The 13,607-nt window shown below is 39.1% G+C and overlaps 1 protein-coding gene and 1 pseudogene across 1 annotated transcript; both read right to left on the reverse strand.

The window, feature by feature from the left end:
• Positions 1–11,089: 11,089 nt before the first annotated feature.
• On the reverse strand, positions 11,090–12,007 carry monDomV1R1228 (vomeronasal 1 receptor monDomV1R1228). The gene is given in 1 exon segment (NM_001166814.1): positions 11,090–12,007. A coding segment is annotated over 1 exon segment (918 nt).
• Positions 11,356–11,983, reverse strand: monDomV1R-ps1231 (vomeronasal 1 receptor monDomV1R-ps1231 pseudogene; annotated as a pseudogene).

A 13,607-nucleotide genomic window follows, 5' to 3' on the forward strand; every position in this document is an offset into this window, starting at 1 on the left:
GAGTGAAAGGCTGGCTTTCTGGAGGTCACTTTCTAGTCTAATTTCTTCAACATCTTCTCTTAATGTGATAACTACCATTTCCAATGTAATACAGAATAATAGTATTAATAATAATAACTGGACATCTTGCTTCACTCTTGATCTTATTGGGAAGGCTTCAAGCTTATCCCTATTACAGATAATACTTGATGATTTTAAGTAGATACTAATATAATTCTAAGCAATGCATTTATTCCAATGTTCCTTATTGTTTTTAATAAGAATAGGTGTTGCATTTTCTTAAAAGCTTTTTCTGCATCCATTGAGATAATAACATGGTTTCTGTTGGTTTTGTTATTGTTATGGTCAATTATGCTGATAATTTTCCTAATATTGAACCAACCCTTCATTTCCTTGTGTAAAACTCATCTGGTCATGTGTAGGATCCTTGTGATATATTTCTGTAATCTCCTTGATATTATGTTATTTAACATTTTTTCATCAATGCTCAGTAGGGAGATTGGGCTACAGTTTTCTTTCACTGCTTTTTTTTCCTGCTTTTGTAGCAACACCATAGTTCTGTCATAAAAGGAATTCAGTAGGGTTCCTTCCTTGGGTAGTTTTCCAATTTTGTATAGTTGAAAGGATCAAATATGATCACATAAAAATTTTTGGAACTGTTTTGAGTGATGGCAAGATCAAGGTCTGACCATCTCCTTGTATGGCTATGGATGAGTACAGGAATAGATCGTGGTTATTCAGTCAGTTGAGGTAGAGGGAAGATAAGTTATGTGAGGGGAAAAGATCCAGAGATGTTGACATCCACTGGCACAAGGGAAGGAGTGGGGTGGATTCAAATACTGAAATCAGTTGGAAAGGAAGGATGGATCGGTAAGTTGCTAGAATCAATATCTTCATCAAGCTAAAATTAAGATTGGGAGGAATAATCTTAATGAATGAAAGTGATAAAAGGAAAGTCTGGAATTGCATTGGGAATCCACTGCCAAATTCTGACTTTCTCACCTTGGCTGAGGGTGGGATAAGAAGGTGTATAGACTTCTAGTACTAGAAAGCTTGGTCCAGGACCTTCTCATTCTGGAATAGCCATTTCTACCACGTCATCCCGTTTCTGCCACTAGGGAGTTTCTTCCAAAGCATATATTGTGTGGATGTGCCCAGGCAGACTCTATGGCATTCCCCTCCCAGGTACAATACTGACTCTTCAGACTTCATAACTATGTCTTTTTATCCTGGAGCTTCCCATTCTTCTTTGTACCTTCCCACCCTGGAGCATCTCTCTGACATACACTACTTCTTCTCCCACTAGATATTTACTTCTTGGAGCTTTGTTTTACCTATTCCACAAGGTTGTCCATGTTTCATGCCCTCTTTACCTTGGGGTCTGATTCTCTGGGCTTTGCCTCTAATCCCTGGTGGTAAATTCTCTCTTCCTACCCCTCTCTCTGCCTCTCTGTCTCTATCACTGTGTCTGTCTCTGTCTGACTCTCTCCCTGACTCTTTCCCTCTCTGTGTCTGTCTCTCTGACTCTGACACTTGCTGTCTGTCTGTGTCTGTCTGTCTCTGTCACTCCAATACTGAGTCATGTCTTAGTGAGAGCCAGAAGATGGAAGAAGTCATTTAGAAAGCAAGTTTGTCAATTATAAAGCATGGATTCTGGACAGAAGAACAGGAGAGATACCTAGAATCAATGCTAATCATTGAGGGCCTGTAGGGGAATGGAAATAAGAAAGTGACCTGTGGGGAACTGGTCAAGAGGTTGGAAAACAGCAAGAGTTTGGGCCCTAATCAATTCTAGAGGGTTACTTGGTCTTGCTGAAAGTATTAGTCACACTTTTTATGCTCTCTTACCCCTCTTTTATCATCTGCTGCCAAGCCAATTGATGTTATCTTCCTAACATTTCTCTATATGCTTGCCTCTCCTCTGTCACTGACATTACAGTGGTGCTGCTGGTCAGCATCTTATGCCTGGATCACTACAACAGCCTGTGAGGTTTTTCTCCCTTCCACAAACATCTACCCTTTCATTCTACTGTCAAAGTGATCTTCCTACAGTGTAGTTATGACCATGTCACTTCAGTATTCAAACTCGAATGATACCCTATGATCTCCAGGACCAAACACAACATCCCATGTTTGGTATTTAAAACCCCCTCCTCATCTGGTCCCCTCCTGCCTTTCCAATATTCCTACACCTTACTAGTCTACTTTCTATTCCTGAAAAAGACACTTCATGACCTGCCTGGTCATTTGCACTGTCTAGCTTTAGTACTTGGGATTCTACTGTTTTTCTCTCTATCTTCTAGTTTCCTTCAAGTCCCAACTATAATTTCACCTTCCTAAAGGAACTTTTTCCCGAAGTATCCCCCATTTCTTATTTGCACATAGATGTTTGCATGACTCCTCAATTAAACTGAGTTCTCCTTGGGGACAGGGAAAGTCTCTTCCCATTCTGTGTTGCCCCTGCAGGTTATCACAGTGCCTGGCACATAGCAGGTTCTTAATAAAAGTTTCTTGATAGACATGCTAACCCAAGGACTTTCTATTAAAAAAAAAAGGAGACACAGTTCAAAGTGATTTTCTGGGGAAGACAAGCCATGGGAAACTAGGGAAGGGATTTTCTCTTCCCCCATAGCATATTAACCATTCCTTATAGCATTTGGATGAGGAGGAGATGATATATAGGTTTAAAAATAAACACACCTCAGGGCAGATAGACAGAGAGAAAGAGTGAGAGAGTCTCTTTTTGATTTTGTTACCATACTCCATCTTTCTTCTTACACTATCTTTATATCTGCTTTTTGTTCACTGATGAACTCTTCTTACCAATCTCAATTTTGAGGAAAGACCCAGAGCAGACTCATATGATTCTCCAGATTTCACCACCGTGTCCTAAAGAGATACCTTTCCTTGGAAGGCACATATGTGACTCACTACCATTGGGGTCTAAATTGTAATCCATTCTTTGTTATTGTGATTTTAGGAAAGAGGAAAAGTTTATACACAAGGGAAGAATCACATATAAATAAAATGAATTTATTAACAGAAAAGGGAAAGTTGTTGGGAAAGGAATAATGGGGAGGTGTAGCACTGACTTTTACCCGCTATATTTAATTATCTATGCTTACACTGTCTAACTATCTTAACTAAAGATATTAAGAATAAATCCCACTGTAAACCCAGAATTCTTACACACACACAGTCAGTTCATCAGATATCAGGAATCCAAGCTGTGGTATCCTCAGATGGTCTCAGCGAGGTAGGGGTCTTCTCCCAGTCTATCTGTCCACCAGAAGACTGGAGAGTTCCTCTCAACCTCAGCCAGTTGATCCTCAAAGGCTGGTTGCTTGACAGATGGATTTTCAAGAAGTCTCAGCTACACACCTTCCTTCTTCACCTTTCAGCTCCAGACTGCATCAGTTGGTAAACTGTTCCTTGGAACTCTGACCCAGCCAGCTGAGGAAAGATTCTAAGTCTCAATCCCTGTCAATCATTCTTGCAACTTTTACCTTCCCTTGCTACAATCCCCCCTTTGCCCAAAGCCTAAATCATGTTGAAAACATGATTTAGGCATTTGTGCACTAACTTACTTACATATTACTTAAAATATCTATCCAAAATAACAAACAACCTACACTCAACTATCTTAATCTATCTAAAACTATCCTATTCTAGGGATTTAATCAAGAAAAGGAAAAAAGGGAATTAAATAATGAACAAGTACAAATTTCAAACACAAAGCAAACATATGCAAAAACACAAGCAAATAACATGAAAAGTCAAAGATAAACATGATTTTCATGTGTGAGATTTAAAATAGTGAAGCCCATAAACTGTAGTGAGTTAAAATGGTGGAAGATATAAATTGTGATAGATATAAGAGAGGGTGAGTAAATTTGACCACAGAAAATATGTTTCACTACAGTGTCTTGGTTTTTAAATCAAATATAAGGTGGTCGCCAGGGAAATATTCCCAATTATTCAAATACCCAAGTCAACCGGGTTTTATAGAGATTTTTAATTAATAATATAATGAGGAATTAGAGAAAGAGTAGGAAAGGAATAATTATGAAGGGCCTCAAGCCAATATGGCCTAGACCTGAGTCTTAAGAGAGAGATCAGTCAGTCTTTTAACACTCACCACAAGGTCTGCCTATACAAGGATTCTAGTGACACCAGGCCAGCTCCATCTCAGCTGACTTCACCAGAGAGCCTTCCAGCAAGACCTCCTTAGAGATTGTCCTCCAAGAGCTTCCCTTCTCCAGAGCCTCTCTCAAGAGATTCTTCCCAAGTGATTCTCATCAGAGCTCCTCTGAAAGGATTTCTCCAAAAGGATATCCCTCAAGAGATTCTGCTTTTTCTTATATAGGGGTTTTTGTCCCATGTCACCTCCCCTAAGTCCCTACATCTACCAATCACTGTAGATGCTTTCCAAAGGACTGCCCATCTAAATTCCTGCTAAGTCGACCAATCTCCTCAGTAAGTCTGAATCAGAAAAAATGCTGCTGTGTCGACCAAATCTCCTCAGTAAGTCTGAATGAGAGAAAACACAGCTGAGTCAACTAATCTCATCAAGAGAAAACTTGCCCGACCCTTTTAGGTACCTAGCATCCCATTGTATCAATACTAAAAACAGGCCTGGCTCAAAGAACTCCTTGCCTTATTATAAGCATGGGTCCAAGTACTTTCATTGTTTAGCAAGGAGTTTTTTTCCCCCTAAAGCAGTCTTAAGTACGGTTGGAGTAGAGGTCCTCCCATTTCTGATCCTGGCGAGTTCTCACATCAAAATGGGGAATGTTTCTCAGTAGGGAATTTGTTCCAATTAAGAATTCCCTGATGGGGAAATTTTTAACATTCACAAGTCTGAGAGATTTCAAGATTGACACATGCAAACATTAAACTCATAAACACTACTCTTATCATCTAATACAGAACATTCTACCACTATTGTAATGCATTAACAGCAAACTTAGAGAAAAATTTTGAAAATTACAATAAACACAACATTGCATAAGTTTTACAAAGAAAATTAAAACAAAACATTAAACTTACTTATGCAAAATACATATAACAATAGATAAAATTATACATAAGTGATCTATTTACATATATGTACATAATACAATATGTGTATGCTATACATATACCCCTTGTATTTATACATTACATATATACATACACTGTAATACAATTAATTTTACAATCCTATTATACACACTTTGCATATATTTACATATGTAGTTATAATTTTGTGTGATATGTGATGTTATATGTCGTTTGTGTTATATAATGTATGTTGTAATGTATTTTTGTAATGTAAGTCAGTATCTTATCTTATGTTATCTACTTTAATCCTATCTAACTAAATTCTTATATTCAAAATTCTCCTGTCTACCTATATTCCTATATTAAACTATATATCTAACTATTTTTGTTACTAAATTATAGCTAATTATAACATTGTTAGTACCCTAGTTGTACATTGTTTCACTCATTCAAATAGTAAATCAATGTTACCTAACCATGTTTATGTATTTGTTTTGTTGTTATTTTTGCTTTGTTATATTGTTTTGCTAGTGTTATGTCAGTGTTACTGTTATGTAAGTGTTATGTTACTGTTGCATGTAATATATTTACCACTACTTCAGATCTTCCATTTCTTCTCATCTCATCTTAATTGAATAATTCTTCTTCTGCAATTCCATGGTAGTAAATATATTTACGTTCATTTCTGGGAAGATGTTATGTTGTTTTGTGTTATAACACATTACCCCACAAATTTAATTAATCAGTCCATTAATCCTGTGATCCTGTTCATTTTATAATTTCTTTAAATTCTTTGTCTAAAATTTTATAAATCCTTCTAGTATTTTAACAATGTCCATTAATTTCCTGAATTCTCCTTTTGAATTGCATTGTCCTCTTCCACTGGAATGGTCCTCTCCTTATTGATCGTTCTGACTGCAGACTCAATTTGCTTGATGATTCTCAGCTTCCACAATTTATTCTTCTTCAATTTCTTCTTCAATGATTTGTACATTTTCATTGTTAATACCATGTGCTAGTTTTATATATCAACAATGATACCATGAATCTCCACCTAAAACTTTTACTGAAGATGGAGAAACTAACAAAATTGTATAAGGACCTATACAACTCTCTTATGTTGCTGATGTTTTAGCAAAATTTTTGACACATACCTTTGACATATCTCCTGGTTTGAAATTATGGAGAGAATAATCCAGTGGACCAGCTTCAATACTCCAATATCATGTAATACTTTAAGGCATTACTGTAAAGCATTTAAGTATGAAGCAAGTTGACAATCTCCTCTGAAGAGAGATGTATAGACTGTCTTACAAGTTTTTTCCTCTAATGGAGCATATCCAAAGAGTATTTCAAAGAATGATATATGTAAATCTGTTCTTGGTCTCCTACATAGGTAAAACAAAGCTATGGGAAGAATATCGGGCCATTTTAGATGGGTTTCAGCACAAATTTTCCCCCCAATTGCCTATTTACATGCTCCACTTGACCTGAAGTTTGTGGGTGATAAGGAACATGATATTTGGCTGTTATTCCTAGATGCTCATAGACTCTTTTCAGGATATCCTGGGTGAAATGAGATCCATTATCAGAGACTGTGGTAAGTGGTACTCCAAATCTAGGAATACTTTCCTTAATCAACACTTTTGCCACAAAGATAGCTGTATTTCTATTTGATGGAAATGCTTCAAGCCACTTAGTTAATCTATCCACTATTACCAGACTAAACATGTATCTTCAAGCTTTTGGCATGCTGATATAATCAATTTGTAGACTCTCAAATGCACAATATGATAAAGGTCTATCACCTAAACCTTTCTGTTTGAATGCCCCTTGGTTGAATTTTTGGCAAGCATAACAGCTTGTACAGATTTTATTTGCTTACAGTACTTATTCCAGGAGCTACCCATTGTCTCTTAATAGAGTCAACTACAGCATGAGTACTCTGTGTGGATGGCTTGACAGAAATAGGGATATAAGTCTTTTGTTAACAGTAGTTTTCCAGTATCTGCAACCCATATTCCATATTATTTCCTTGCTGCAAACTTCTCCTTCCACTTCTGAATTTCTAAGTCTATATAAGCTTTTTATAGATCTACAGATTCAATAATTGACAAATTCATTACATACACTGGAGCATTCCTGTCAGCAAATTTTGCAGTTATATCAACTCTATGGTTTCCTTTAGAGACTAAATCTCTGCCATAAGTATGAACTCTACAATGAATCACCACGAGTTGTTTAGGTTTTTGGATACCATCCAACAACTCAGTTATTATTTCTGCAGGAGCAATTGGTTTTCCCAATGCAGTAACAAAACCTCGTTGCTTCCACATCTGTCCTGTAGCATAACATATACAATAAATAGTTTCACTTTTACCCTCAGCTAGAAGACATGCTTGCTTCAAAGTGACAACTCTACCCCTTGAGCACTAAGGTTACTAGATAATGAGCCATGTCACAGTGTCTCAAATTCTCTGACCACTATAGACCTACATCTGTGGAAGACTTTGACTGTAAAACTTCAGGGACATCCTCAGGAATAGGATAGATTGAATTCAAGTCATCCTCTGTACTGACTGAATCTAAGAACAGCAATTATACATATATGTGTGTGTATATATATATATATATATATATATATACATATATATATATATATCAGGGGAGGTAAAATTTTGCAGGAATGATTGACAGGGACTAAGACCTAGAATCTTTCCTGAGCTGTTTGGGTCGAAGTTCTAAGGAACAGTTTACCAACTGATGCAGTCTGGAGATGAAAGGTGAAGAAGGAAGGTGTGTGGCTGAGACTTCTTGAAATTTCATCTATCAAGCAACAAGCCTTTGAGGATCAGCTGGCTGAGGTTGAGAGGAAATCTCTAGTCTTCTGGTGGACAGATAGACTGGGAAAAAGACCCCTACCTTGCAGAGACCATCTGAGGACACCTCAGCTTGGATTCCTGATATCTGACAAACCATTGACTGTGTGTGTGTAAGAGTTCTGGGTTTACGGTGGGATCTATTCTTAATACTTTTTAGTTAAGATAGTTAGGCAGTATAAGCACAGAAAATTAAATAGAGTAGGGAAAAGTCAGATGCTACCCCTCCCCATTATTCCTTTGCCAACAAATTTCCCTTTTCTGTTAGTAAGTTCATTTTATTTATATGTGATTCTTCCCTTGTGTATAAACCTTTCCCCTCTCCTAAAATCACAATAACAGTTTGGCACAGTTATCTGGGTTAAGAAACCTTAGGTTATATAGAAAAACAGTTAAGTTTTTAAGTTTTATATGGGGAAAATCAGTTAGACTGGAAGATTCCATCTAGCACTCAGCAAGAGGCACATTCAACTGGGGGGGTAGTGGGGAGGAGTAGCGGAACTCTGGGACTCTAACTGAGCTAGGAGAGACATTTAATTTTTAAATAATCTCCTGTCACATGGTCAAAGTGGTCATATTGGATTTTTTTTCAAAAATTTTTCCCTTTCCTGTTCCAGGCATACTGGCACATATTTCCATTATTCCTTCTTGAATAGTTATTCCAGTTATTATTGTTATTATGATTGTTGTTGTTCCAGTTATTATTGTTGGTGTCCCAATTATTCTGCCTATTAAATCCTCCATACCTGTTCAATTGTCTGGAAAACTGACCTCTGTATCTACATTCCCCAACAAAATTTCCAATTCTATTGCAGAGGAAACAACATTGGAAACCTGCTCTTCTATCCCTAGGTTTGTAAAAGCTCTTATTAGGTTTCATACATCTTAATGCAACCAATGCATTTAACCTCTTTAATCTCACTATCTCACTTTCTCTAGCTTTTCCTTCTGCTTCCTTTAATTTTCTTTTAAGATCTTCTATCACTGCATCTCTCCTCATATTTATCCTCACTATCTGTGCCTCCCCCAATTGTTGTTAATATAATATGTTAAATGTCCTTGCTCTAGACTAAATAAGTCAAATGATTGTTATTGGAAAGCATACCATTGGACACTTCGGTCTAAAATACTAAGAGTAACCACACATAGGAATGTACCAGTAATTTGAAATAGTCATCAATGTCAAGGCCACTGGGGAACACCTGGTTGGGGGTCCTCAGCAGTAAGAATGCAGACAGACTCAGGAGGGCTGGGCAGTGATTTAGTTTATTGATTTTGGGGTACACAATTTATAAGGGAAATGACAGGCTAAAGAGTTAGGTAATCTTTTTACAGAAACAATGATAGGTAATGATTCACAAGGTAAGGATAATGAACAGGTGACTTCATGGCTGTTGGATCAAACTGTTCTCATCCACCCATTCTGTCAGAGGGAGTCTTTGCATACCTGGGGTAGAAACTGAGCTGCTTTCCGAGACAGTTGAGGCCTGTCAGTGACCAACAACTTGCTTTAGTTTGGCTGCTAAGCTGGTTTTACCAGGGTGTGCTGCTGCTCATTCCACAATTACTTGTAGCCAGAGATGACAATTGGCTTAAAGGCAGACACCAAGGTAGATGAGCAACCCAGGAAAGGGCTCAGTAAGCTTCATAACAGAGGTGCCAGTCCTTCCTGAACACCTCGTGAATCCCAAATTCTGGCTAGGTGGTGCCATAGATAGTGTGCCTAGCCTAGAGTCAAGAAGAACCCTCTTCATGAGTTCAAATCTCACCTCAGACCCTTCCTAACTGAGTGACCCTGGGCAAGTGACTTAACCATATTTTTCTCAGTTTCTCCATCTATAAAATGAATGGGAAAAGAAAATGGTCAACCAGTCTAGTGGTTTCCTTTGCCAGGAAATCATTAGGCTCTCAGCTAGGTGTGAGGATTACAAGTTACAACATATTATATGTTCTCAAGGAGCTTGCATTATAATAGGGACACAGGTAGGACTTTTATATATTCATATAATATGAATACAAAGAAAATAAATGCAAAGCAATTAAATTGAAGGGAGTTTGTGAAGGAGGAGAGCCTATGAGTGGAAATACTGACTAAATTTTCATATAGAGATAGCACCAAATGTGTATCTTAAAGGAAGAGAGAATCCATGAGGGAGAGGTAAAGAGACAGTATGAGAAGGAAAGGAGACATTCCCTAGGTCAGTGATGGTCAACCTTTTAGAGATGGAATGCTAGGCCAGCCCCCACCCCAGCCCACATACAGAGTGCCATGTCTGTCCCCAATAGGGACCAAGTGCCACACCCCATCCCCCAACCTTGCCCCCAGTACCCCTCTTACTCCAAACAGGGGCCGGAAGAATCATTCCCAATGGGCTACTGGGCAGGAGGGCAGATGATAAGAGGCACATGTGGAGAGGGGACAGAGAGTGGCCCCAGCACTCCACTCCCCTCAAACCCAGTTCCTCTCCATCCCCACCACAGGAATTACCTTCACTGCAGACTCAAAAGGCTGCTGTCTGCCCCATACCCTCACACAGCATGTGAGCCACCTCCACCCCGCCCCCACCACAGCACCTTACCCCAGACAGGGGAAGGAGGAAGCATTCCCATTGGGGTGGGGAAGTGAGGAATGTCCTCAGGTACATGGTGAGTGGGAAAGGAACAGTGCCACCCCAAATCCCTCTGGCTTTCTAGTAATGACATATGATGGGTGCCAGAAGGCATGCCCATAGAGAGGGTTCTGCATGCCCTTTTGGGCACACATGCCATGGGTTCACCATCACTTCCCTAGTTAAAGAGGAAAGTCAGTGCAAAAGAATAGAGATCATAAATAAAGTGTGTGGTAGAAACCAAGAGAATTATGATTTGGGAGGAATGTAAAGTACTAGAGGAGGAGTAACAGCCAATATTGCTGGAGGGAGATTTAAGAGTAAGGTTGGCAAGAGCTTCCACAGAGGACTTTACAATTCAAACCATAAGGTAATAAGAACATCCCATGTCCTCCTTCAAACCTGTATGTCCTATATTTAACATTGGAAAAGGCTGATATCTCCCATACCCACAGGTCCAGGACCACTTGGACTCACTGTGTTATCAAACATTCCCAGAAACCTTCACTAAGGAATTTGATCCAGAGATGAATTGACTTGGAAATCCCAACAGCTGTTCTAAGAATGGAGACTTGGCTTCTGCCAGGAGGCACAGCAGGACCTGAAGATCTGAGTGTCCCTGTGAATCAGCAAAAAGGGGCTGATGGTTGGGAAACACAAGGCGGTGAAAATAGACACGACCACCAGCCAGTCACCCGAATGAGTCACGTACACTTTGTACAGTGTGAAGCCACAGCTGATGCAGTAAGCAGAAACAAAGATGCTCAGCAGCAGCAGGACGGTTTGGGTGGCCCTGATCTCCGGAGAAGTCTTCTGGGAGCGGCTCGTGCGGTGAATGTGCTGGACTTTCCGTTGATGTCTGTACAGCAGAACTATTATGTAGCCGCTGGCCCAGACCATGCCTCCAACACAAAGGATGTCTCGCAGGGAGGGCAGGATGGTTACTTCCTTTAACACCTTTTCCCAGTAGCAATAAAGGACTTCAAATCCCCCTGTGTGGCTGCTGTTGATCCTCTTTGATCCTGTTATGTGTACGGGCACGTTTACTTCTATGATTACATTGAATATCCAGCAGAGGAGACATGAGGGCCTGATGAGCCTCATAACTCTGACTTTGTGTTTGGCCAACCTAGAGCTGCTGGGACTAATAGTGACAGCCTGAAAGATACTCAGGAGGCACGTGGTACAGACGGCAAGGCCCCGGCTCATCCTTTGGAAGTAAAATACCATTTTACAGCCTAGGCTTCCCAGGAAATAAACATTCCCAAAATAGAAATTTACTAGTGGGCATCCCTTAGAGAGGAGCACTATGGTGTTAGTCAGTGTTAGTTGGACCAGAATGGGGTCCAATAGCCTTGACCTGGGGCTGCTAAACAAAGTAAAGACATAAAAGCAGAGGAGTAAGGAGTTGCCCAGGATCCCAACTCCAGTCTGAGAAAGGAAGATGATCCCCAGGACTATGTCATAGAGAGACATGATCTTGGAGTAACACAGGGGCACATCTAGCAATATCATGAGAGAAGAGAGGAAAGAACAATCAAAAATCTCTCATAGTAAACACAATGAAGGCACATAATCTACGTGTGAGTCATGATTGATATTTATGATGTAGTGGCAGCTGGTGGCAAAATGTGCCTTCAGAATCTTTTAGGAGAGTATATGCACACCCTGATACACACACATGAGCAAACCCTTCTTCCCAACCACACAGTTACATATGCATAGACATATTACTTCTTTCTCTGCCCAGCTTCATCCATGGACTTTCCAGATATTCCACATGCCACACTGACTCCAATCTGCAGATGATGTATAACTGGAACCTTTGGGGATGATATGTGGAGGGATACAGGACTCTACGGTGTTGAACAGAATTCTGAGTCAGAGTTTTGAACATATAAAAGTAGCAATTCATTCTTGGTTAATGAAACAGAGGTACTACAATAACTTTGTGGAAGGTGTGAATCTTAAAATATCTCAGACTCTACCTTAGAACACTTGGTTAAGGCTATTCCCCATTTTAAACAATGGAGGTACTTAGTCAGGAATGTATGTGAGAACTTTACATTATTCCACCCATACTTAGGCATACTTTAGGGGAAGATAAAGTTGAAAACTCCTCACTGAACAATGAAAAAGTCCCCAACCTATACTTATAGTGAGGCCAAGCCCTTAAGCTAGGTTTATTTTTAGATCTAATACAAAAGAGTGCTAAGTGCCTATGAAGGTCAAATTAATCACTAAAAGGTCAAGCAAACAAAAGGCAAGTTTAACAAAAGAGGTGTGAAGTTTTAGTCTACCCAGAAAAGGTGATTAAAAAAAGAAGATTCGAATTAAGAATGGTCAGTCTTGTGGAAAACGTCTACTGTGATTGGTAGATGTGAAAATTTAGGGGAGGTGACATAAGAGAAAATTCTCTTTAAAAGGAGGTCAGGAACTGAGAGCTGGGCTCTCTCAGTGAGGTCTCTCATGGCTGAACTTAGTTGAGCTCAGGAGCTGAAATGGAGGGTCTCTCTGAACACTATAGTTTTGCTTGGAAAGATCTTGTGGTGAGTGATTAAAGACTGACTTAATTTCCCTCTTAAAGAGAAAGGCCTCGGCAATTGGCCTAGGCCCTAGCCTTTTCCTATTTCCTCTTACTCTGTCTCTTTCCCTTTCCTTAATTCCTTCATTTATATTAATTAAAAATCTCCATAAAACCCAGCTGACTTGGGTATTTCATATTTGGAATTTTTCCCATGGTGACCACTTATTTTTTATATAAAATCAAGACACTAAAAATTATCTTTATGCTTTTGGCAATTCAAAGTCTTGAACCCATATTTTTGCAGTAACAGTTTATGGCAACCACTCCTTTGTCTTTAACAGTTTATGGCAACCACTCTTTTGTCTGTAACAGTTATGGCTGACCACGAAGGCTGTGATGAAAAACCCTCAAAATTTCTGTGAAATCTCTTTCCTTTCTCTCTTTATTACTTGCTCTGTCAGTTAGTCTTTTTTAACATGCTAACTCAGCTTCAAAACACAGCTGCAAGAGCCAGTGAGTAAAAAACATTTTTATTTCTCCTTAAATTAA

The sequence above is a fragment of the Monodelphis domestica genome, chromosome 4, assembly GCF_027887165.1.
Source record: "Monodelphis domestica isolate mMonDom1 chromosome 4, mMonDom1.pri, whole genome shotgun sequence".
Classification (NCBI taxonomy): Eukaryota; Metazoa; Chordata; class Mammalia; order Didelphimorphia; family Didelphidae; genus Monodelphis; species Monodelphis domestica.